General features: G+C 36.9%; 1 protein-coding gene across 5 annotated transcripts in view; it reads left to right on the plus strand.

Annotated features, from left to right (window-relative positions):
* LOC127979359 (syndetin) overlaps window positions 1–27,681 on the plus strand; it is a 127,430-nt gene that overhangs the window by 74,965 nt on the left and 24,784 nt on the right. For 3 of the 5 annotated variants that reach the window (XM_052584760.1, XM_052584761.1, XM_052584764.1), the window contains exons 19-23: window positions 1,338–1,456; window positions 2,721–2,827; window positions 3,616–3,737; window positions 8,258–8,332; window positions 9,804–9,884. In XM_052584760.1, the coding sequence (XP_052440720.1) occupies window positions 1,338–1,456; window positions 2,721–2,827; window positions 3,616–3,737; window positions 8,258–8,332; window positions 9,804–9,884 (504 nt within the window). The remainder of the gene's footprint in view (window positions 1–1,337; window positions 1,457–2,720; window positions 2,828–3,615; window positions 3,738–8,257; window positions 8,333–9,803; window positions 9,885–27,681) is intronic. The other 2 variants (XM_052584762.1, XM_052584763.1) reach the window with 1 other exon arrangement.

Here is a 27,681-nt window from a genome sequence, read left to right on the forward strand (position 1 = left end):
GAAACCCATTATAAACACGGCATTTTTTGCATCCAGTGGGAACATAATTGCTGATTAAAATGACTTATACTGTCGTACGTGTAGACAAAAAAAAAAAAAAACTTTTGTGCATTTGTGTTCTGAGAAACGACAAACAACAAGCACTAGTCTACTGCTCAAAACTTACGTTTGAATCATCAGTGGCAAATTCTTTAAATATGTAAATGCACTTACAAGCTGTGTGTCAGAAGCGCCAGACTATCCTTGCAAAATTGGAATAGCCCCACTTTATAGAAACAGACACCGTATTGTAAGGCAGGAAACAGTCCTCCGTAAAATGCGTTGCACACATCTGAATATTTGTGTTGAACTGTTCTGGAACAGTGTTGTAAATACAACTTAACCACTGATTTCTAATTGTGACCACTTTTGGGAGTCCAAACAAAGTAGTTTTGCTTTCACAACAAAACACACAGCGTCTCCAAAACATGGCGGCGGCAACAACGAGAATAAAAGTTATGCCTTCTTTTTTTGGGTTAACATAAGGGCGGCGTAATGCAAATCTTCCCACAGAGTGATGTAGACGTGGGGGCAAGTTAGAATGAGATGTTTTAGGGGTGTGTGGTTGACTTATCTTTTATAAAGAATATCTCTTTGGATATGAGACTTTAATCTTTGCAACTTTACAGGTCTTCTTTATGCACCAAGAGCTGGTAACACTCCAAAGAGAAAGGGAAAATTGAAAATCGCATCATATGACCCCTTTAAAAATGAACCAATGGCTCAACAGCAATGCTTAGTATTTTACTATTCCTAGGGCCTAGGGCAAGGCTACACATGTAGTCATTTCTCTGCCTTACCTCTGCTTGTTTGTACTAGTTTCCCTAATAGTCTTAGCAGACCCAGTGTGAGTGTGGTATCAATAGGGAATGTATACAGTTACAAACATAACCTCGGTTCCCTGAGATACAGGAACGAGTACTGCATTGCTAGCTGTGTTATGTAGTTGGACGACTTAGTCGTACCTTCAGTCTAAGTAACCTGAATCCTATGGCGAAGAGCACGCTTATATAGCCAAATGGCCCCAAATTCTGGCGGGCTTTGTGGCCATAGGGTCATGATGCACTGCTGCCAAGACATTGGTTCATTTTTTAAGTGTACTGCATGAGCCAGTGGCTGTGCAGGTACTCTGCGTTATTGAAAAGGGCTTCAGTTCAAGGAGAAAATATTGTCTTAGCAAACTCAGTATTCATTCCCGTATCTAAGGGAACCTAGGTTACATTTGTTACAGAGTATGTTTTCTACTTTATCTGTTGGTTTTACTGGTCTTAGATAACTTCTGTTTCCTTTCTCTGCAGTATGAGTCAGATGAGCTGGAGAAGAGTGTGTATCAGGACTACGACAGTGACAGTGATGTACCTGAGGAGCTGAAACAAGACTATGTAGATGAACAGACAGGAGACGCTCCAGTGAAGAGGTCAGTACTGAGTCATCATGCAGATGCTCACATCACACGGGATCACCTCTAAGTTCTGTATACTAAGTAATTGCCCACCAAATGGTATGTCGACAGTTAGTTTACATATGCATAGTTTGATAATTGTCCTGTTGGCATGTTTTCATAAATGAGTGTGCTGTAGATCCAGGTCACACATGAATCGGTTCACTAACCCAAGACAAGGTCAGGAGGCAGCAAACTTCTCATTTATGGACTCTTGTTCCCTCTCAGGCAGCAGAAATCATTTAAATTCACACTGTGTACAGCGAACACACAAGCTATCATTAGCCTCTTATCAGCAAGAAAGGCTTTAATTATTTTATGAAGAATGAGCCTTTTAAGTCCACAAGGCTGCCGTTTAGAGCCATTCGGGGCTTTGAAGTTAAATAAAACGGTCTCAAGAAGATTGTTAAAATGTCTCCTTTTGGAATTACATCACGTGGTTGTGTTTTGCCAACTACATGAGTGTGCAAACTGGCTTTTTTTTTTTTTACATTTCATAATTGCTCTCGGCTTGGTATTCGTGTCTAAGTGTGATAGAAATGTCATAAATTGAGGAAATGATTAGGAATGTGATTAAGCAGTGAACCCTGATGAATATTTGATGCCTGTTTGTTCCTCACGAAGATGACTGACAGTTTTCCCTGCAGTAAATCAGCTGGCACATTCCATGTTGTGACACTTCATTGTTAGAGACTGCCACATTTTGAGGGCTGTAACGTTTTGCATATTTAAAATGACATAAGCTTTCTTAAACGCAATATGGTGACTCTTGCTCACAATCTGTGCCTTTGGTGCTTGTTTAGAATACATCTGGAATATTTTGGGTTCAAACGGGGTTCAATACAATTTAAGCTCTGTTGACAGAATTTGTGTTGATAATTACTATCGCCACAGAAATAATTTCAGCTTGCCACTCATTTTTCTTAAAAAAAAAAAAAAAAAAAAAAAAAAAATATTATTTAAACTTTAAATCTTGGATACAACTTTACACAGAAATGGTTGGCAAATAAACATGTTCACGTTAAAGTCATGTAAACGCACATATTGTACATATGATCTGTGATAAATATCATACATTCATCTATTCTGCAAAACCCAGAACACCCACTTCAGTTAAATCTGAACCCAGGTTAATGACAGAAGTGTGTGAATGAGACTCTTCAGTTTTAAAGGTCATTGAACTCCAATGCTCCTAATAATTTTGGATCTCAGTGTCCCTGTTCTGTCCTCCCTTAATTAGCGTGTCCAGAGAGACACTTCGCAGCCGGAAGAGGTCCGACTACAACTTGAACCGAGCCAATGCCCCCATCCTTACCAACACCACCCTCAACGTGATTCGCCTGGTTGGTGAGTAATTGACCTCTGAGCTTACACTCATGCCAGACTGATGGTGCATGATAAAGTTGACCCTAAGCAGAAGACCACAGTTTGCCCTCTTATTAACAGGCTAATAGATCAATTACTATGAAAGAGGTGCGTTCTTGGAGTCAGCTGTGTTCTGTTTCAGCTTCCGGTCATTAACTCCTTTCTGAGCGTGTGCCTGCTCATCTCTTCAGGTTCATTTGAACACTTGTTTGATGTGTTGAATGAGATAAAGGCTATGACACCATTCATCTTTAAATGTTCACTTTAAGGCAAACAGAATCTAAATGGAACATATATATATATATATATATATATATATATATATATATATAATGCTGTCATGAACCCATTGGTGTAAATTGTATTTTTGATAAAAGTGCTGATTTTGTGAAATGGACAATTTAGGTGGTGTAAAATGTTTTGCTGAAGTCAGCTGGAGTACTTTTTACATCCAGATGTTAAAATTGATTAAACACCATCTGGTAACTTCATCAGTGTTTTAGAAGACATCTATTTGTTGTTATCATTAAAATTTGAACCCTTGAAAATATTTTAGTGTAAGAGGAGAGTGTCTATATATATCTATATATATATATATATAAATGGCACAATGGCACATTTGCCAAGGTATTGCATTTCAGTTCTGTATTTCTACATTATTTGCATTCAAATTTCCCTAAATCTTTGGTTTTATTTTCTGTATGTGAATGTTATTTGTTTGCCTTTCATATATATTTTATTTTTTTTCTCATTGATTTTGCTTTTTATAGGAAAATACATGCAGATGATGAACATTCTGAAGCCCATCGCCTTTGATGTCATCCACTGCGTGTCTCAGCTCTTTGATTATTACCTGTATGCCGTCTACACCTTCTTTGGCCGCAATGACATGGTATGGCATTTCAAAGCATTTTTGTTCTCCTCCATGTTCGGTGTTAATTCTTAATATTATGCAATATTTATTATGTAAAATTGGATCCTTGCTGTGCTTTGTTGTATATTTTCTTCGGATGGGACACGTTCATTAAGAACTTATAGTTTTTTCCTCTAGTGGTTGCAAGCCTCGTGGGCACTGTTCTATAATTACTTCCATTATCAAGTGAGCAAGTGTTTAGGCTTAGAGTTTGCCTCAAGAGGCTGGACTCTGAACATCAAAGAAAGGTGTAAATGTCGGAACGAATTCTCAGTCGCTAATTTGCAGCATTTCTGAAAATCAGGTTTGTAGTAGTAATTTAACCCTACTGTGACTTGAAACGTAGCTTTCACAAAAAGATAGATGTGCTTCAATGACCCCATGAGGGTTTTGGATAAAGAAAATTGCGCCTGCAGACGTTCATGTCTAGAATTGTTAAGTGATTTCAGTGCAGACCTCTCTATAGGCTTGTGCCCTCAAGCTACAGTTCTCGAAGCTTTAATAAGCACAGCTTTAGGCTTGATGAATCAAGAGTTGGACAGTTCCGAAAAAAAAATTAGACAGCAGCTAAATTATCCTCATAATTGTCACTCTTTGAGACTCAATAAGCCGTTTTCTTCAGTGCCTTTGCCACAGCATTAATATCCCACAATATACTGCACTTTAGCAGCTCCATTGAAAGCAGCTTGTTTCTTGCTCCCCAGAGCACTCTTGGTTATTTTCTGTGCACTGTCCCAAATGACCTTACAACTAAGCCACCTTGTCTGCCCAAACGTTACTGGAATAATGAATCTTACATGGAGTTGCCTTGTTTGCTTTGATTTCCCAGAAGTCTGACTCAAGCCATAGCAGGTAAACGGGCAAAGACCCCCACTAGTTGCAATGCAGCCGTTTTATCTTCCTATGACTCTTGTAACATAGTAAGGGCATTGTTAAAATAGTCCATGTGACACCAGTGGTTCAACCATAATTTTATGAAGCTACGAGAATACTTTTTGTGCCCAAAGAAAACATAAATAACGACTTTATTCAACGTTTTCTTCTCTTCTGACTCGGTCTTCACCGGTTGAACCACAGCTCTCATGTGGACTATTTTAATGATGTACTTACTACTATGGAAGGCATTAAAAAAAACAAAAAACATTTTAATTATGAAAATGAAAACCAGATTAAAAATTTAATTATAAAAAATATTTATATGCAAAGTATGTGCGAAAATTGAAAATGATCGAAATTATTGAATTTTAATTTTGTTTTGTGAATCTGGTTTTCATTTTTATAATTAAATTGATTTATTTAAAACTGGCAGAGAACGCCGTCCATATACTATGCTTCTGGGCCTTGAACATGGTAGGTCCGTTGCTGTCTATGTAGAGTCAGAAAGCTCTTGGATTTCATCAAAAATATCTTAAATTATGTTCCTATGATGAACCACATGAGGGTGAGTAATTAATGACAGCATTTAATTTTTGGGTGAACTATCCCTTTAAGGTTTGAGCCTGTCAGCTCTTATAACATGGGACTTCCGTTTGTCAGACCTTTGTGAAGTAAAGACACTTTTCAATGGCATTATCTGCTGCTCAAATGGGTCCATGCCTCTACCTCTGCAATCTGACAATGTGACTTTCCTGCCCAGAGAGTTTCAGGATTGCCTTGCCTACTTCATTTAGTCATGGGCCTTTTGAACACTATTGCGCTTGTAAATGAATTCCTGAGTGCAGAGGGAGTGACATTGAAGGGGCACTGAATTTTCTCACTGTTTTCCACATATCTGAGCTGGTAGAGTCTGTTGAGGAAGGCAATGTTGTTAAACAGCATTGGAGACCATAATACAGCTATTGATTGGAGAATTGGTTTGGCAGTGGCAGCCCAGGAACATCTGACTCAACCTTAATGACAAGACCTGCATGTGTCCTAGTCTTTGGACTAGTTACCTGAAGGTTGCGGGTTCGAGTTTCAGTGTTGGCAGGAGTTGTAGGTGGGGGGAGTGAATGAACTGCGCTCTCTTCCACCCTCAATACCCATGGCTTGAGCAAGGCACTGATCCCCCAGTTGCTCCCCAATAGCTGCCCACTGCTCCGGGGGTGTGTTCACTGCTCACTGCTGTGTGTGTGCACTTGGATGGGTTAAACGCAGAGCACCAATTCCGAACACTTTCACTGTTCTTGGACTTCTGTTCTTGGATTTTCAGACCTCTACTTCCTTGCAAATAGACCTCGACATTCACATTTTCCACCTTGTTTCAGAGCTGCACGCACTTACCCAGCTCACTGTTGACCACCTCAAATAGATGTTCATTCTTTGTCATCTTCAAGAAGCCTTTTTTTCTCTGGGAAGCAGAAGCTGAACAGTTGGATCCTTAGTGTGCTAATAACATTGGTTAGTTCCTTTGTTTCATTGTTAATATCCTGACATTCTAAAGACCTATACAACAAGACTAAACATATCAATAATACCAGCCTGTCAGTCTAGGGTTTGATTGACCTCACCAGTGACGTGTCAGTGACTGTTTTCTAAATGGAGTCTGTGGCCTTCATCAACTGTAAAATAGTGTTTCTGTCATGGGATTTGACAGTAGTCTTTAATCGTACCACACAAGCCAGGTGGGGTTGAAACATGTGTCTTACAAAACAAAAAGATCTCCACACGTCATCTGTAATGCGCTGAATTCTGGTCCCAGCGATGCTTTTATGGCCAAACTCTCTGCAGCCTACAGTGATTCCACCTTCCATGTTTTTTTTTCTGTCATTTTTTTCATATTATCACAGATGTGTTCCATTTGCACTCTGTATGCTTTGCAAATAATTGTTTGTTTGCTATGCTGAGCCAGTACTAAATCAAAAGTAAATGCTTTCATGCTGGTGGATTAAGGCCAGTGCCCATGCACACTATAGAGCAGTAGCAAGAAGTCTTTGCACTCTATTTGGCCTTCACGTGTGGCTTAGCATCATTATAAGTCATGATTTCATTCCCAAAGATGAGATGAACATTTCTGGACAGACATGGGCCACATACTGTACAAGGGTGTTTTCAAAACTGAAGGAAATGAGGAGCCCTGAGGAGAATTGAACTTCTAGATGCATTGATCAGGACGGAGTTTCAAGTGTGATCTGGATTTCATGACTTGCTTTCGGAAGACCTGACTCATAATTCAACATATTTGGACATTTATATTTGAACAAGGCTTTGCTGATGTGCAAGATATCACTTTTTGACTTTTTAAGCCACTGCTGTTCATTGGAACTCATGTAAACAAGTGAGAAATATTTCAGTCTTCTCCACAAAGGCAATGCTTTTTTCCCCCTTGCATGTCCTCTGAGTGACAGTGTAGTGTATTATCGTTGATATTTAAGTGCTGACCACAGAACTTTTCACTTTAGCTTTGTCCTGACCAAATTCAGCAGAAAATCTGAGGGAGACTGGATACAGCCGCCACAAGATCAGCTGTCAGATGCCAGCGAGGTTTGCCTTTAACCCACCTGATGGGTTTGAAGGCACATTAAATAAAACAACACATCTTTTCTTTCTCTATTGCTTGTTCTGTTTTTTGCACATTCACCTCTTCTGCTGATCGGACAGCAAAAAATAAAAATAAATAAATAAAAAAACCTGAGAGGGGTTTCTGTCACTAATGGAAACTTTTCAAATTATTAAATGTGTTAAGAGTAGCTATCAGTATCAGAGGCTGCCGGTCTCAAGAAAAGCCGATGGAGACAAAAAAGTAAATATCATTACTTACATAAAAAAAATATATATTTACAAAACAGCTGAAATTGATATGCTCATTTGGATTCACTTTCACCCTTGACTAACTCCAAACACACAAGACATTCAATCTCATATGGAGATGGAGATTATGTATTGCACCATTTCATTTAGTAATGAACAACATTAGGATCTGAAAGGTCTGCACGCCATTGTATACAGCTAGAGTATCAACTCTGCCATGCACATAATTTAAGATGCATTGGTCTTGGCATTCATTGCTCTTTGCCTCAAGTTAATAACTTAGCTTAAAGGCAATGAATGGAAAGAACGGGGGAACGATATGCAAGTGGCTTATCTGAAAATGGATCACCTCCAGGATGATGAAGCGCTTGAGTGTAGGGAAAGCCTGAGTAGTGCTTATTAAGTGTTGCAGATAGAGTTAGTAACGGATGGGAAGATGCGACTGTCACGCTAACAGATGGGTCCTTTGGCAACTTTGCAAAAATGTTAAAGTCAGAGAAAGACTACAGTTTTGTTAAAGTAAATAAAAGCGTTAAATTGCACAATACTGTGCTTGCTGTAGTTTTGTTTGTACTAATGTGGTGGAAGTCAGTTTTCTTTAATGATTAAATCTGTTATTTAAATGTGTATATAAATGTGTATTTTTAAAACGATGAATTGTGCTTAGTTAATACATTGCAGTAAAAATTCCCAGTAATTACCATATATAAAAAAAAAAAAATAGTGTCCAAAAAAGTTGTCAATTTTCCTTTTTGTTTCTCAATGCAAAGCACTTCCAATCTGCATCTCTGCCTTCACAAGGCTCTCAACCTGGTGCGTCCAGACAGGTGGTCCCTATCTATTGGGTAAGACTACTGTGTGGAGCCTGCTGGCATTAAAAATGCCTGCCACTGTGTGCTGTGTTTTCATCACCTTACTCATATTTTATGTATATATATAGTCTGCAATGTCCTGTATTTTCCTACTATATGATATAGTTTATATTAGTCTCCATGCTACTTTGTTTGCAAGGTTTTAGTTTAAAGAGTTTTTGGCCACCCAGCTTTAAAGAAAATATAAATAGAATGTATGAGGGATTGATTTTGATTTAGAAAACAACATAAACAATATTAAAAGCAAGCTGTAACTGTGAAAGATTAGGTATGAACCAGATTAGGTGTGGATGCTGAACTATATATAACTGTATCATCAGTGTAATAGTGAAAATTTGTATTATTAACATTTTGATCAATATTATTAATATATAATCTTAGGACCTTTCCTATTTACTATATATATATATATATATATATATATATATATATATATATATATATATATATATATAGTAAATAGGAAAGGTCCTAAGACTGATCCGTGTGGCACACCTTTAGCTACATTAAGTGAACTAAATAAAAATTATAATAAAACCATCTGCCTGTATACAAAAAGTTCTGTTTAATTTCTGTTTTTGTGTCCAAAACTTTGATGAATTTTTTCGATTATTTTATGTTTGTATAAGGAAGTGCTCAGCTTTAGCTTTTCTGTCTGCAACCAATAGATGCAGCTGTGTAAAATCAAGACAATCTGAATGTAAATCTGTTTTTCTAGCTTTTGCCCATGCCAAGTTGGGCTCATGAAGCATATTATATAAAAGAGGAGAAAACCATGCATTATCCCGCCACTTCACCCTGTAGCTTTTGAGGGGGGCATGTTTGTCAACTGAAGCAGAAAAACTATAATTAGAATTCCCAGGCTATTTCAAGGTCAGGAATTAAATACATTTGTTCTCACTCCAAGTTATTTAGATCATGTAGGAACCCTTGTTCTGAGAAGTTTCATATCACTTTATAATGCATAGTTTGGATTTTGGAATTTTTGTATTTCTAACCATCGTGATGACATAGTAGTCCCTGATGTCATTTGCAAATACATATGCAGTTGAATACTTGTGCAGGATGTTTGTTAGATTTAAATTAATGAGAGAATATTTTTCTGGAGTGGACATATTAAATTCGGTCTAGTGGGACTGTCAACAATCTGAAAAATATTTAATGCATCACAGTAGTTTTTAAATTCATCAGGTGTTGAATACAACCCATTCAAATTTAAGTCCCCAAGAACTACTAATTATTTAGCATCAAGAATATGTAGTTACCTAAGTCTTGAACCAACTTTTGGGAGCTGTGTGTTATGAAGCGCAGTTTTCTGGATATGATCGGTGGTATCCGCACTCTGGAGCTTTAGAGATTGCATTTTATGACCTTGTGTATTCCTGTATAATTGTCAAGCAATGAAGTCTCTGTCTCACAGGGTGTGTTTTGCTTCCTCTTATAGTATGAATCATCTGGGCTGGGTTTGATCAGCAGCAGACTGAGGACGACACTGAGCCGAATCCAGGAGAGCCTAATTGATGTGGTAAGTAAAAACAAGGCACATTTAATGCACTTTTTTTTTCTCTGGCCATCTCACACCTATGGATCACCTCCTCTCTTGGCCTCTCTTATGTAACCATTACGAATCCGAGTGGAAATGGTAGTGTGCATTTATCTGGGTTCCCTATAGCCTCTCATCAGGCCTATCATCTCTTACCCCCTCTTACTTTCAGTTGTAGCAGCTACAGGTGAGTTAATCACCATCAGTACACTTAGATAGCCCTGCACTCTTGTAATAAATGTCCTTTGGTTTCCATGGTTGCAACCATTAAGGTACTCTAGGCCAAAGGCCTGATACCCAGAATGCACCATATACCTCTTTCTCCTGCACAAATAGGCAGTCATTATATATGATCTGTTCCCCCAGATCTCTGAATGTCAAAGAACAAGAATAATTAATAATTAATTATAAAATAATGAAACCTGATTGTTTTTATCCTGTCAGACTGGCAAGTTATGGTGCTCATTGGAGTAGTCTGGATGTATGTCTTTGTCTCCAGTACTAAATCTAACCTACCTAGACAGCATTTTTAGTAATCGTAGGAGCATGCAAGTGATTAAGCTGTCTCCTAAACAGATTTCATTTTGGCCATATTTTGAGGCAGCTACAGTATATTGGTATCTTTTGCTGTATCTATTTTATGATTAGCTCAGCAAGAAATTTCCATTCAACAGAGCCAAAAGAAATAGTGTTTTTTTTTTTTTTTTTTTTTAAGAGTTGGTAGTAAACATGGCATGTTAAGCAGTGACAGCAGTGTCCTGCAGCTTGACATCTTATTCTCTGCATGACATACTATTCTTGACATTATTTTGTGGATCATTTGTTGTCAAGTTCTTGTATAATTATGCATTGTATTATGTACTATCATATGTAATTTTAATGTAATTTTAATGTGACGTGACATTCAGCCAGCCAAGTATGGTGACCCATACTCAGAATTCATGCTCTGCATTTAACCCATGCGAAGTGCACACACACAGCGCAGTGAACACACACACACTGTGAACACACACCCGGAGCAGTGGGCAGCCATTTATGCTGCGGCGCCCGGGGAGCAGTTGGGGGTTCGGTGCCTTGCTCAAGGGCACCTAAGTCGTGGTATTGAAGGTGGTATTGAAGGTGGAGAGATGCACTCCCCCCACCCACAATTCCTGCCGGCCCGAGACTCGAACTCACAACCTTTCGATTGCCAGTCCATTAGGCCATGACTTCCCCCTAATTTTATACTATATGGTATTTTTGTACTAACATAGATTATATAAAGAGAAATAAATACTATATATAAAGACTGTATGTGTGTATTTATATGTAATTCTATAGATATTGTATATAGATAATTTAAGAAATCCATGTTTTTATGCAGCAAAATGAAATTTGTGTCATTTAATTACGCACTCTCACTCTCAATTTTTTCCTTTCATGTGGCACAGATCGGATATGACCGGTGAACGTGTAAGCAGGAAAAAACTGCATGGATTTCGATGTTCTCAGATCGGATTCAGGCCTTATTCATATGTGGTAATAAATCCGATATGAATCAGATACTGCAATACAAGATTCACCCTGTGTCCGTTCCTCCTTTTAAAACTTTTGAATGTCTTGTTTTAAATGTGTCGGATACTCACTCTGCTCTCCATTCTGCCATGGTCACTATCTACCGACCTCCTAAACTGAATAAGGACTTTCTGTCTGAGTTTGCTGATCTTCTTTCTATATTGTCTGTCAGATTTAAGAGAATTTTGATTCTGGGTGATTTTAACTTGCATGTAGATCAGAAAGCCTGTCTCTTGGCCAAGGATTTTCTATCACTCTTGGACTGTTTTAATTTTTCTCAGTTTGTAAATGTCCCCACTCACTGTAAAGGACACACGTTAGATTTAATTATTGCAAATGACTCATCTCTTTCTAATCTCTCTGTTGTGGATGCTGGACTTTCTGATCATCTAGCTATCTTTTTTAATATTGAAACATTTCAGTCTAGTAGAGAGACTTCACGAACTATTTCTTTCCGTAAATGGCAATCAATTGATCATGCTATTTTTGCAAACTCGATTGTCTCTTCTTTAGTTGACATGTCTTCTGCTCCTCTCGAGGATAAAATTTTAGCATTCAATAATGTCCTTACAGCCAACTTGGACATCTTTGCACCCATAAAAACACGTAATGTTTCATTTGCACAGTCAGCCCCCTGGTATAATGGTGAATTGCGTATACAGAAGGCTGTGTGTCGGAAATTAGAGCGAAAATGGCGTCACTCTGGTTTAAATGTGTTCCACCAGGCATGGAAAGATTGCTTGTCAAACTACAGAGTAGCCATTGAAACTGCAAGATCTGCCTATTTCTCAAACATTATTGATAATAATCAAAGCAATCCCAGGAAGCTCTTTCATACAATTAACAGTCTGCTTAAAGCAGATGGTGTCAGTTCTATGACTTTATCTGATGGGCTGTGTAATGAGTTTCTCAAATCTTTCAGTGAAAAAATTTACAATATTCGCACAAATATCCATTCCTTGCAGTCTGCAGATCTACCAGTTAATACTCCTAGGTTCTCTGGCATTCCTTTATCCAAATTTACTTTATTACAACCTGAGATGCTCTGCAACCAGGTTTCTGGTATGAAAGCTACCACTTGCATACTTGATCCCATGCCTGGTAGCCTGTTTAAATCCTGTTTTGGTCCTTTATGTCCCTCAGTTCTTGCTATAATAAATGACTCTTTGTCAACAGGGGAGGTGCCAGCAGCACTTAAAACTGCTGCGGTTACTCCTGTTTCAAAAAAGCAAAACTCTGATGTGAAAAATCTGTCAAATTATCGCCCAATCTCAAATCTATCATTTCTGTCTAAAATCTTGGAGGGTGTGGTTGCAGCTCAATTAAACAAACACTTAATTGAAAATAAACTATTTGAGCAATATCAATCAGGTTTTCGAAAATTACACAGCACTGAGACTGCGTTGGTGAAAGTCGCTAATGACTTACTAATTGCCTCCGACTCCGGCTCCACGTCCATTCTCATTCTCTTGGATCTCAGTTCAGCCTTCGACACTATTGACCATGCCCTACTACTTAATCGCCTCGAACATGTATTTGGCTTGTCAGAGACTGTTCTTGACTGGTTCAAGTCCTATTTCACTGACCGTAGCCAATTTGTTTTTATGGGTGGTTATAGGTCCAAGGTTGGTTCTGTTCATACGGGTGTTCCACAAGGTTCAGTCTTGGGTCCTCTACTCTTTAGTATGTACATCTTTCCACTTGGTCAATTACTACAATCTCTAAACCTTAACTATCACTTTTATGCTGATGATACACAGATTTATATCCATACTAGACCGGGTCAGCAAGTGAACGTTGGGCATCTTTCTAACTGTATTGCTGAGATAAAGATTTGGATGTCCAATAATTTTCTGTCTCTAAACGGCTCAAAAACAGAAGTCATGCTCCTTGGATCTCCACATCAACTGCGAAAGGTTGGGTCTCCTACTCTGTCTGTTGATGGCGTTGCACTGGAGTTTAAGTCCAAATTAAAGAATTTGGGTGTCATATTTGACGCCACACTGTCATTTGAGCCTTTTGTCCAGAATACAGTTAAGACATCGTTTTATCACCTCAGAAATATAGCCCGGCTACGTCCTATGTTATCCTTTTCGGTAGCTGAGAAGTTGATTAACTCTTTTGTCTTTTCGCGCATTGACTACTGCAATGGTCTTCTAGCTGGGGTATCTAAATCATCACTGGATAAATTGCAATATCTTCAAAATTCAGCTGCTAGAGTACTATCTGGGGTCAAGACCAGGGACCATATAACTCCAGTCTTGGAGTCCCTGCACTGGCTACCTGTTAGGTACCGTATTGATTTTAAAATCCTTATGCTGGCCTATAAATCTCTGCACAATCTGGCACCTGAGTATTTGACTGACTTATTAATCCCCTACACACCACGTCGCAATCTGCGCTCCTCTCAGAGTGGTCTATTGGTTGTTCCGAAGACACGGCTTCATACGTGGGGTGACCGAGCATTCTCTGTCTATGCTCCTAAGCTCTGGAATTCTCTCCCGGCCGACATCAGGGAAGCACATTCATTAGTGACTTTTAAATCTCTTCTTAAAACATTTTATTTTAGGATTGCTTTTACATGAACTTGATTTTATGCGTTTATTTTCTTGTACTTACATTGTGTTTATTCATTTGGAGTTATGCTTGTATGTAAAGTGCTTTGAGAAAGCTACTTTTAAAGGCGCTATACAAAATAAATATATTATTATTATTATTATTATTTGCGTGTACCATGTAAGCAGACAAATCGGATATTCCCCAGTAAATGCAAGTCGTACGTCATTAAAAAAATGATGTCAACTCAGGTGGACACCACCAACTGAGATCACATGACTTATTACAGGTGCGAAATTCGCCAAGGCTGCAACAAAGGCTCCTCTTTTTTTCTCTGCCGTACGAGACCAATGTTTTGCTGATTTTTGTTGTGTAAAGCAAAACACTGTATAATTTTATCTGCATCCATTGTATTTTGTGCTGTTTTACTTCCTTTTCCGTTCAGAACATCTACGTTTGGTAGTTTCAGCCATAGACATATGTCTGTGGTTTCAGCAGTGTATAGTGTAAATGCAAAAATCGGATACGGGTCACTTTTAAAAGATGATGTAAGCGGGTCATCAAAAAAAATCAGAAAATCGGATTTGGGCATCAAGACCTGCAGTGTAAATGCAGCCTATGATGCATTGCACATGAAATTGACGTGTGCTATTTACTTGTGCTCATTATTAAGTTAGTTTTGCTAGCTACATGTCAACTAGCCACAATCGGCTGCGAGGGTGTAATGGCTCTCCTGCACAGCAGTGGCTTCTAACAAGGTTGCTTTGCAATCAGCTGTTAATGAGGTTTCAGGAAATAGGCAGCTAGTTCCCTTTATAGGAAATAGACAGCAAGTTAGGTTTCTAAAAACAGTTATGTTGCCATCTGTTAATGCCATGTGCATGATAGGCTTTTCTTTGCCCATCAACTGTTTCACAAAAAATGTTTACTAAAAGACTACAGATAATTATGAAAATATTCCCCCAGTATTTATTGGGTCATCATCCGGGATCAGCTCCCAGACTCTTGGTACCTCTTGCATCACATATCAAGGGACGACATTGCTTATTCCAAAGGACCTGGCAGGGCTTCAGGTGACTGTGATAGAGTTGAGAATTGATGGCCTGAAGACTTTTGAGAGCACTCGTTTATTGGCTGGAGGTACAGTACAAGCAGGTTTTTAAGATTATACTAGCTTTATGATGATGATTTATTATTGCTGCACACTTCACATTTCCAAAGCAATGCTTTAAGTTAAATATGAGTCTTGTATGTTCACCAAGTCTGCATTCAGTTGATAAAAAAAATCTGTAAATCGGTTTATAATTGTGAAATAATATTTTTTTAAATATTTTAAAATGTAATTTATTCTTTTGAAGGCAAAGCTGAATTTTCCAAACCGGATGCAACACGTTTCTAAAAGCAATACATTTTTTCTCTCCAGACTGAATTCAAAACTGTTGCTTGACATAACACAGTCACAGCCAATCAGAACATATCTGAACATTTGTACCTAAAGGGTACCTATTAGTAATTTAAACTATTTTTTTATTGAGCCTTTACAGGTTGCCAAGGTACAAGGCTATGCAATTTTTCACTTTTTTTTGTCAATGTGCCTTAAAAAAAAACTATAATTCTGTCATCATTTACTCACCCTCATTACATTCCAAACCTGTATGACTTTATTTGTCGATGATATCTTAAGAATTGTTTTTGTCCATACAGTGAAAGTCAGTGGAGTCCAAAACAACTGTAAACCCCATTAACTTTCATTGAATGGAGTTCTTTATATCATCTTTTTTGTTTTGTAGAAAGTCTTACATATTAAGAACAACCTGAGGATGAATAAATGTTGATAGAATATGTTAATTATTTGTTAAAATATAATTTGAAGGTCCTGGGAGATAGGATACCTGGTGTTTACACTGAGTTTTTCTACTGGAATGTTTTCTTTGAGTAAACTGTCACTATCTTCTATTTTTGAAAGATTCATATTGTTAATGCCATCTTTAATTTCTTGTCTCTTCTTAATAAGGTCTCAGTGCTTTGTATATAACCTCTTTTTAAACAATCAGAGGCAGAGCAGGAAATTCAGCTCCTGTATTACACGAGACACTCATCTGACATAGGAGCTGAGAACTTTGACAATTTAAATAGTAAGACACACTGTAGCTGAAAGTGATTTTTCTGCAGTGGGATTGGAAGGTATTTCCCATGGGTATGTATACCTACTGTTGCCTGCTTTCCAGCACAGATATAATGATATCACTCTGCGGCTGGAGCAGAATTAAAAGCTCTTTAAACATTATCGCCTCTTTGGCAGTGCCAGACCTCCTGTGAGATTTGATCTCTGCTTTTCTTGGATAGCATGGATAAAAACCTCCAAATGTTTAGAGGGAAAAGACTCAATAAATCTTTTATTGCCTAAGGTTCATCCTCTGTGAAAGGTTAGCATCTGACTACTTTTCACTATATGCTGATCATTTTTTATTTATTGCCTAATTTAGTCAAATCTAGGTTGTCTTTATCAGTCCTTTTAGAAAAAAAAAAAACGCTCACTGTTTAGGCAGTGGCATCTTTGCTATTTCTGTCAAAGGTATGGGGTTTTCCAAATGTGTGATTCATGGCACACACATGAACAAGGTGGACAAGACCTCATTTATAAACCCATTATTGCTACTCGTTTATAATCTCTTTCTGTTCGTTGGATAAATCAGTGGGAGTCAGTGAGTGCTGACCGTGTCCGTTCTCAAGAGGCTTGTGTCACTCAAAGTGAAATGTCTTTTCTCGTCACTTCTTCTCATTTCAGTGCTTCAGTTTTACACGTATTTTAGTGTTTGTTTCTTTCTTTACTGTGACAATCTAGTCCTGGTGATTTTCAGCAAATGTCTGCTGTCTGTCTGTCTGTCTTTTGGTCAATCATTAATTCTTTCTTTCTTCTGTTATTTCAAATCTTCTCTGAATACTCTCTGTCTGTCTGTCTGTCTATAGTACTATGAATATCTTTTATGGACAAAACCCATAAAGCTTTGGGATTTGTGTACAGTATGAGGCTCTTAATGTAGAGTCATTAATTATTAGTATAAATTACAGTAGCTCTGCTGAGCTCTTCTGGTGTGGTTCTCGTGGTGTGGTAACAGGGGCTTCGCTTTAGAATCTCTTCAGACTTCCTGCTGTTGAGCTCATTTGGAAGAGAGCCTGAGACAGCGAGTGTGTTTACCTGTCTTTGTTTGCACACAGATGATTCTGTGTGTGTGGTGAAGTGTCCACTGGGCAGTGCTGAAAGCTTCTGTTTCAGATCTGATAGTGGTTCTCCCTCGGGCCAACTGCAGTTCTGAGATTAGCTCTCTCCAGCGATGCCATCCAGTCCCTCATTGCGCTGTTCCATGGAGCTCTCCGTAAACACTGTATTTTGGTAACTGCTCGTGTGTTCAGCAAGGTTGTACAGTATGTACAATGGAACAAACAAAGATTTTATTTGATCCCTTGCCATCATTTTTTTTTTCATTTCCGTAAGATCAATTTCACTGCTTTCTGCAGAAGAAAAGGGTTTTACTTGAACTCCAGCCATAGATCCTCCTACGAAGATCAGTTTAAGTTTTGGTGGTACAAATCCAGCAGTCTGAGCATGCATGCAGACAAGATGATTTCTGTTCAGCTAGATTTGAAAAATGATGTCTTCTCACACAATCAGAGCTATCCTAATAGGATTTTTTTTGCATTGTGGCATCTATCCTGATCCAGTTCACTTTGAAATCAGATCAAAATGAGCACTTCTTTATTTCATTGAGTCACAGTCCTCGGGTCACAGAGGTTCTGGGAGTCAGCTGTCTGCCATGGCTCAGTGTCATTCAACAGCTTGGTGGTTAACCTTAAGCCTGAGGTTGGATTGTGGGAGCCGGCACACTGTGACTTGGCTCATATCACAGACTGGCCTGATGGCTGCTCGGGGTGAAGCATCAATTATTTCCTCCCACATTCTGTCTCGCCTGTGTTTATGGCAGTCCACAAGGACATCTGCCTCCATGATTCTCCCACAGGATTAGATCTGGCAGACTTAGGGTATCCACGGTGTGTGCTGTTCTGTTGCTTGTTTGAGTTCTTGCCAGTTTGTAAAATATATTGTTGTAAAGAGAAAAAGAAAAAGAAAGGGAAAGCACAGCACTAACAGTGTTACTGAGTTAGGCTGACAAAGATGACCAAGATAAATTTCTAATTAAATATTTTTCTTTATTTATTTAGTTAACACAATTAATGGAGGTGGCATGCACATAACCATTTTTTATTTTATGTTAATATTTATTCTATATTTAATTACTTTTCATAAAATCTATTAGTAGTAGTAGTAGTAGCAGTAGTAGTAGTATATAATGTATGTAAAACATTATTTTATTTTAAATTTATTGTGAATTTACCTGAATTCGTTTTTGTCTACAGCAAATCTTTAAAATAATTATATTTATATATATATATATAATAAAAAAGCATGAAAGGTTTTGAGATTATTTCTGGGGTATCAGTCCAGAGCCAGAAGAACATACGTCAGCTTTTGCACAAATACCTAAATCGACAGCACATTGCCTGTGACTCAGTTGATATGTGACGATTTCAGTTTATCTTTGCTATTTCAAAGAGCCACCTTTATGAGCCGTTGATTTGATTTCCTCCATCCCAATGAACCAACCGAGCCTCTTCTTCAAGACCCCATCCTGTAAATTCAAGAAATGGACACTTAAGAGTCTTCTAATGCAGGGATAAGGAGACCTGACACAACACATGCAAATGAGGCCTCTAATTCTGTTTGACACCCATCTAATGAGAAACAAATTTGGGAAATTAGGAGAGGAAGAAGAAATGAGTAGAGAAATGCATTTGACAGTAATTGCCAACTGACATTTTTGCCCTGTTTCTTACAGAAACCCTTCAGAGTAGAGAATCAAAGTAATATTGAAGCCAGTGCTACTTACAAGAGGAAGAGCCCATTATGAACAAAGCACCTTGGGAAAACCATCTGTTTAATTTGTCGTAACAGAACCAAGACGTTTTTCATTACTACAAACATACTGCATGTGTATGACTAGAAAGATCCTTTAAAGATAAGTGGTATTATTTAGATACATCAATGCATAGTTACTTGGGATTATTGTTAATACATAAAACATCTCCTGACAAGTTTTTCTCAAGGTGTATGATCTGTAACCTCGTTCTAACTAATGAATCCAACGGCATTTCAAAGATGTCATTAGAGTATTTGAAACCCGAGCAGGTCGTACCTCAGCTCTAATTACTCTATTTGCAGCGTATCAGCTTCAACAATAGAGATAAATCCCAACAACAACAGTTATCATTTAAAAGGGTGCGCTTCCAGCTCATCCATGTGTGAAGTACACTGTTTTTTACTTCCAGAGGATACCATTATGATGTTAGACCTCAAAGCCAGGAGGATTAAGAACAGTTTTGTGGGTATAAAGCCTTGAATGCCATCGTAGCCACAGAAAATATAACTTACAAAGCCAAGGCTTTGAGGATGAACCGCAGAAATATGTAGTACAGTGTTGGCGGTATCTACCCTATGTTCTTGTTTTGTAGAGAGATCTTTGTAGTAGTAGTGCCCTGGAAAGTAGAGATTTGTCTCACTATATTTGTTGTTCTCTGTTATTTCTAAAATAAGCACAGTGTATCTCTGAAAGAGCAAAGGACGGAAATGTTATCAGCTCAAGAAAATGAACATTTCCAGAAATTCCTTCCATTTTCAAACTAGAGTAGTAATTACATACCAGTAGAACCATGTTTGCTAAAGATGTCAAAGATACCAGTAGCTACTATTTCGAGAGTTTTTTTTTTTTATCTATTTTTTTTATTAAGCCTGTAATTTGTGAGCTGTTGGCTTGAAAATGTTCTTCTCTCAGCGCTGCCTTATCTACTGAATGCTTCAATACATTTAGTTTGAAGATTAATGGTACAATTACAATATTTGTTTGTGGCACAGATGTCTTCCTAATTGTGAAAAGTGGTGTTACTGCAGATTTTTTTACAATGACCCAGCCCTGCATCTTGAATTTTGGAACAATAATTATCAAAAAAGCTTTTCATCACTGATCTATAATAGAGAACTGGATTGCCCATGTCATTATGAAAGTGAAGTAGCCATGCCGCCATATTGGTATTCCCCACTATTCCCATACATTCTATTGAATTCATAAGAAATCGTATGAATTTATTAAGAAAACCACCAGTGTTTTGTGTTCATTACAGTAGCAAACATCAGATGAACATGATAAACATCAAACGGACATGACCTACTGTAGCTCAACATGTATACAATATACATAAATCAAATGACAAACTGCTCATTCTGAAATCAGTAGAAAGATTTATGCTTTGTATACACATAGGCTAACTGCAAACTTTTCAACAATGATTTCGTTAATATCATTCATTTTGAAGCAGGTGATGATTTAAATGGTGGTTAAATTAATTATTAATTTAACATATATGCATAAGCCATTACATGGAAATGGTAATGCTAGTAGTAAACATATTTACGTGATCCTAGGGAGTCTGAAATAATGTTGCTCAATCAGGACATAAAAAATATACACATAATTTATTCAGAGAAATAACTGGCTACATACAGTACAGACTTAAAGACATGAAGCTTTATTTCCAAGATGATGCATGATACGTTAACTATTCATTTCAGTATAACATAGAGCAATATAGTAACAGAGGCTATTGTATTGTTCATTGTATGTTGTATACCAGTAGCTGAGACCAATATGTACATGTTTAATTATTCCTGAATAATTATGTACATAAAGAAATAGGCTATATTTTGTTTTGGATCATTTAACGTTACCCGGTTCAGCAGAAAGATAGCTGTATCTTTTTTATATTTAATATTTTTCATTTATAGACAACTCGATATTATAGAACAAAACATTGACAGTGTGTTGTTTGCAAATTAAATGATTAGCTTTTATTTACTGTACCAAAGCCAAAAATAAATCAGTTGATGTATTAATTGAGAAATGTCATATTATGCTTGATATTATACTGTGTGTGCTCAGTAGCTATATGAAAAATATATCAATTCATTTAAAAATGTATGTATATTTGGATAAATTTTTTACTGATTGAAATGTGATATGTGCACATTTTATACCTCTAGATTCAGTTTGTGTGATTTAAAAGAGCGAAATCTCTCTCACTACTCCAACCTGCAAGAAATTCTATATTTATCAAGATTATATAAGTAACATTTCATTCATGTAACCTTTCTCAGACGTTCAGAAGATTGCATGACCATCACAATAAAATACTGGATTTCCTAACTTATTTTTTTCTTTGTTCATAATATTTAGTGCAACCTTTAAGGTTTGTGAAGTTTATTTTTAGTGTACTTAAAATGCATCATGCATACCTGCAGACACCGCGTGTAAAGTCTAATACAAAGGCGGGACTCTGTTTATGTCGACAACTGCTGTTTTTCCCCAATCAAGGCATTTGAAACTGACAAAAGCAGACCACTCTGTCTAGTTTATGGGTTCAAATACTACCTGGTTGGAGCAGGGTCTAGTTAATCAAGCAAATAACAGCCATTTGGGCCTCTTGCTAAACTAAAGTGACAGCTAGACACAGTGATAGGGAACTACTGGGCTGAGCTCTCTGTTCTCTCAATGTTACCAGTCGAGAGCAGGGCACACACACACACAGACAGAGGGTTAATTTGTGAGACAATGCTCCAGCGTACTCCCACACAGGGGTGAGGATTCTAGCTTGACACTGATGGATACATGAAGAGCAGAGAAGGGGGTCAGCTGTGGCCAAAGGAAACAGTTGGGGAGATGTTAGCAGGTGAAAATTTTGAGGGAGGTGTAAAGAAATGCTGGAAGAAAGTCTTGGAAAAGGCTGTAATGAGCAGAGCGATTCAGTGGACTTTAACAGTGACTGGATAGAGATGAATAGGATCATGCATGCAGTTTGAATGCCAGATTTGGCTAAATAAATCATATCAGCAGAACCGTTTAAATAATCAATGTTCAGCTATAAGAGGTGTTAACGTGGGAGATGCCACAAACATTCACAGTAGAATGGTGTTTCTTCAACTATGAGCATTTTTGGCATGTTTCTCAATATTTCAAATTTATTTGATGTGTGTTTTAACAATGTCAAACAGTAAACATATAGTATCTGAATCACAGAAGAATTCTATTATGCAGGGAATAATTATTTTTACCACATTTGAAATGATGTATTTTCAATCGCATGATGAAAATGACTCATTCTTCCTCCTAAAGCAAATTATACAGCTAGCATTTTATAAATTTATGCTTGAAAAAAGCCTTTTTACTTTGGTTACGCTGCGCTATGCTTTGCTATGAGTGCCTGGATCTGGATTTTTTGCAACTGGATCCACTTATCATTTTCAGCATTTTAAACAAGCAAGCAATATTTTATTCTATATTAACTACTTAACTACATATATATTTGTAATGATTTGACAAAATTACAGCTATAATTTTTAATATTGTAAAATACGTAAATAATTTTTACACAAAATTAAGTAAATTTTACTCATTTTGTTTTTTCGTGTTTCATAATGTATTTATTATTGAAAATGAATTTCAAGATTGAATTAAGATCATTTCAAGAGTGAAACATTAGTAACAAAATATAAATACATTTAAATATTTAGCATAAATAAATCATAACAAAATGACATTTGCCATGGCAAAATTACTCATTATTTTTACTTTTTGTAAATCCCATTAAAGTTACTCTTCATTAATAACAAAAATGAATTAGTAAAAAGAAGTATTGTGGATGTTTTTCACTCAGTTTGCTCTCTGTTTGATTGACGTGTATGCACATGCTTTATGATGTATATAAAGTTTAACCAGGACAGTGACAGTTTACTGTTAGGATATTATTACTATTATTAGAACAGTATAATGGATATATATGTGTGTTGTATTTTCATAGAAGTGTGTTTTATGATACTTTAAAGTGGCTGACTTAGACTGAGGTTCTTTGTGCACATTACAAAAAAACTAAACAGTGCAAGATTGTGGCCTTAACCTTTTTGCCCTGAAAAAGCGTAATGCATCAAAAGAGTAAAACTTTGTTTGCAGCTTACTACACTGTCCCAAATGTCCAGATTAGAAGATTAATAGGCATAAATGCTTAATGTGATCAAATGTGCCTGCTGCATCAAGAGATTCCATTTGGTTTGGTGCACATTAATTGCTGTCTATTCCCTCATCAGTTTTGTCAGTCAGTATTATAAATATGGCCATGTCAAAAGCTGGCCATGTTTGAGCTTTTGCATAATGCTTGATTGAATATGTATTTTGCCTGTTGATTTTGTTGAAGCACTTGATGAAGTGTGTGTCAATTAAATCACTATGCTGTGAATTATTATGAGTGCGCTTGGGTCAGCATTTGGCTTTCAGTTGATCACCAATGAATGATTGCACATAACATTTTAAATGCAGCGTATTGCAATTAGCCATGCATTATCTACCCTCATTTACACATGATTGTTAACACGTCGCTTGGAATTTTATCAACAGTTTTCACGCAACATACCACTTTATCTTTCAGGATCATATTTTATGATGCTTTTAAAAAGAGTGAGATATAAGCCCTTTCTTTCTGTTTCATAGTTATTTTGTGCTGGCTTGATATAAAAAGTCTGAGCAATTCATTACATTTGGGGCCACTCATATTCAGCTGTGAGGGCATTGTAATTAAATGCAGTTATTTTCACAATGAAATGGATTATTCCTTGCCTTACCATTCCCACTCATGGACTTTTTCTTCCCTTTCTAGAAGCAGATTAGATTGAAGCATTTTGAAGCCGTGGCGAATGCTAGACCATTGCGGGTATTTCACTTGTGTGTTATCAGATTCCATTTCTCTCTCTCTGTCTTTTCATTTTAATAAACCCCAAGCCTGAGCTCTGGTTATAGAAGCGCCTTAGCCTTCAGTTTTTTCGCAGTGAACCAAAATTCATAAAAAAGTCACCATTTTGAGATGAGGTGTTGATTTTTTCTTTGAGTATTTTTTTGATGGCCCCTTTACATGTTTACGTTTTAGCTCATGGTAGCTTTAGCGCCTTATAAGAAGACAATTATGAAGCCTGGCGCATTTTAAATGCATCCAGATAGATAGGATTCCTCCTGGTCCAGTTTACACTAGCTATTAACCACCAATGTTGTTAGCTCTGAGGTAAAGTGCTAAAGAAATTCATTCTTTTTCAGGTTTAATTTTCTATTGAGGTCTTTTACCATCTAAATATCATCTTTACTGTCTTGACAGATTGATTGACGCAATGTTCAATGATAAAAACCACCTTTATCGGCACCATCGGGGTCAGTTATGACAGAAAATAATTTAGCAATTGTCAAAGCAAACAATAACTGAGCTGAAATGTGTAGCTCATGCGCCAAGATAACGGATTTAGACCTTATTACTCTAACTGAATGGTTTCACAATAGTTCAAAATAGCACAGTTGCAAAATAACTGCGGAAATATATTTAACATGGTGCTTTAACACGTTGTGATCTGTGATGTAGACTCTGAATGATGATGAATATTCCCAGTAGTGGAAAGTCTTATAAGGCTGACTATACAGATTATTATATATTTTTTGTGGTGGACTGTCAATTTTTGTGTATTTGAGTACAGCAGCAGTAGTTTAAAACACTGAAGTAATTCCACATCTTAACAGCAGAAAAGAACTCAATTGAAAGGGTGGCCAAGTCACAGTCCTATCTTGAACCTTATAGAGATGATGTGGCAGGACCTGAATAGAGCAGGTCATGCTTGAAGAGCTACCAATCTGTCAAAGTTAAGGCAGTTTTGTAAAGAAGAATGAGCCCAGGTTCCTTGACAGTGATGAGCAGGACTCATATAGATGATGCTGACTACAAACATCACGTTTAGTTGGAAATCATGCAAGTTCTTTAAATAGGTGATAATGGAGAATGTTATGGAGACGTATAATTATTTCAAACCACTCTACTATATATTAATTCCTATGTGTGTGTTATTACACTTGCAACATTTTTTATCAAGACATCTCGACTTTCTAACAAGATGATTTTGTAACCCTCGTATTGAATGCTGTGCCTGTGGTCTTTCGCTAGGCAAAAGTAAATTCTGTCTTGTTTTGAAGTCTGTGGATGGTGTATGGTATTGCTTGTATGGCTTTTTTGCAGGGTATGATTTACAGATGAAGCTAAAATTACTATGAGAGTCGTGTCCATAAACTGCAGCTTTCTCTTTTAAAAGAAGAGTTTGCTGAAAAAACAGGTGTTCAGTAGCACCCTGGTTGGGGTTGGGTACCGAAACCCAGTATTTATTTCATTATGGAACCGGTATGCACCAAACCAGATTTCGGTGCCTCATTTCGGTGCATCTTAAATGCCTGAGCGATCGATTTAAATATTTGTCCTGGTTCTCCGACATGTACACAAGAAGCACGGTCGTCACTAGGCTTTTTAAGCAGGGCTATAGCATTTAGCGCCATAAACTGTACACCAATTTGCGATCTCTTCAGAGTCAGTCCGCTTAAATATAAATATAAAAACGGCGACAGATCTGTCTTATCTCCGTCTTTCAGCGCGCTCTTCAATCCGCAAACCACGGCGGGGCAGCGCGAGCGGACTCGGAACACAAACAAAGGACACGAGGTGTGCGTTTATCGATAGATTGTTAGAATATCTGTATCTTTGCAGTTCTTTGTCATAAATACAGTTTACAAAAGGTCACGAGGGAGCAATCGGTTTCCCATGTGCTCTAAAGTTTTCACTCCGTTCACAGCTCATCACACCACAGCTGTTTCCTCCAGTGAAAATCGAGCCCTTAACATAAATGAACGCATACTTTAATTACACTTATTTAAATATACTTAATCTAATTATATGTACTTTATACATACGCTACTGTGCAAAAGTCTTAGTCTAAGGCAGTCTTTTGTTAGATTCCTTGTGCATTCAACAATCTCACTAGATCATTATTAAAATGAATGGCAAAATGAATGTTTGGACTGACATAATAAATTTCCTACTGACATACTAAAACAAAAGATATAAATAACTGGCTTAAAACCCTTTTTTAGGGGTGAAAATACGAATGTGCCTAAGACTGGAGGCTACTTTACAAACAACATTGTTGCTACTTTATAAAAAATGAGCAAACAGTCATTCACAGAACTGATTCAGTGAGAGACAGCACTCATTTGAACTAAATATCAGAGTGACTGACAGAGATACAGTAGAAATATTATATGTAGTTTTCTATTAAACAATGACATAGATCATGAAATACATTTATTAGCCTTATAAGGAAAGTTTGGGAAATGAGAGCATCCAAGGAGCGTGTGAATGCGATGGGTTTATTTGAAATCTTTCTGAAATGGTCTTTAATGTTATGCCTTTTAGGCTTTTTTTTTATTATTATTTATTTATTTATTAAATAAAACCCAGTTGATACCCAACCCTAACCCTGGTGTGCTATGCTCTTCCTGTTTTAAAGATTATTCATTTCACCAGCATGCAGCCGTCATTTCCAATGTTTTATAACAGTTTATTTTATTGTACAGTGTAAGTAATGTTATTTTGCAAATTTGGCTTTTACCTTTTTTTGTGTTATGTATTTTAGCATACTGTCATACATAAATTGTGATTAGCAGTAAATGTTCAGACTAAAAAGAGGAATGCTAAATGGGATGCTAAGCCACCAAAGTTATATTCATATGTAGATAAATGAGCATTTGTATGCAGGCCCATCTGCCAAATGTATTTCCTGTTTTTGTCATAGCTTTATTTTAAGCCACGTTCCTTTGCAGATCCTTGTAGTTACTCATGCATGGCTCTTCCAAAAGTAAGAAAACTTTGTGTGCTATAATAAAAGGCAGATATTCTGTGGAACTGCAAAAACTGTGAACTGTGAAATTTCATATCAGCCTTATTTTAATAGGATGATCATGAAGTGTAAATGATTGCACCTTATTCATTTGTTCTTACCTTGCGTTTGCAAGGATGTGCACACTACCAAAACTTGTGACAGTTTAATTTGTCCTAAAACTTTCACAAAATTACAGTTGTCTGTGTGATTTTTTTTTTCCATAAGCTTCTATATTACAGTTGGTGTCCAAATTAAATACACTTCCTGTGTGTAGTTATTAATATACATAATTGAAAAGTTTGATTTAAATAATTTATTGATAAAAAAGTTTGTGTTATTTACACAATTCAAAAGTTTGCCATCAGTAATTTTATAAACAGTATATCGCATGAATAAATCATATTACAAAATGGAAGACCTTTCTTTTAAATGGTAATATTATTTTATAATATTACTGTTTTTACTATGTTTGTGATCCAATCAATCCAGCCTCGTTGATTATAAGAGACTTTCTTTCTAAGGCAAAGCAGCATCACCATCAGATTTTAGGGTCTTGCACCTGCAAAATCCTGATTTAACCTCTTTTAAGTTTGTGTCATGGCATGCAGTCATAGTAAAGTAACTGTTTATTTGTACACAGTTATTTAGCAAGACCTTTTTCTATTAGCTTTCTCACATAGCTGATTATCCTATGGGTCATTATCAGCACAACACCTCTGATGTTCAGTGAATTTTACAGCTGATGGTGTTTTAAGCACATTTTTAATTTCAGGC

Source organism: Carassius gibelio, chromosome B19 (assembly GCF_023724105.1).
Source record: "Carassius gibelio isolate Cgi1373 ecotype wild population from Czech Republic chromosome B19, carGib1.2-hapl.c, whole genome shotgun sequence".
Taxonomy (NCBI): Eukaryota; Metazoa; Chordata; class Actinopteri; order Cypriniformes; family Cyprinidae; genus Carassius; species Carassius gibelio.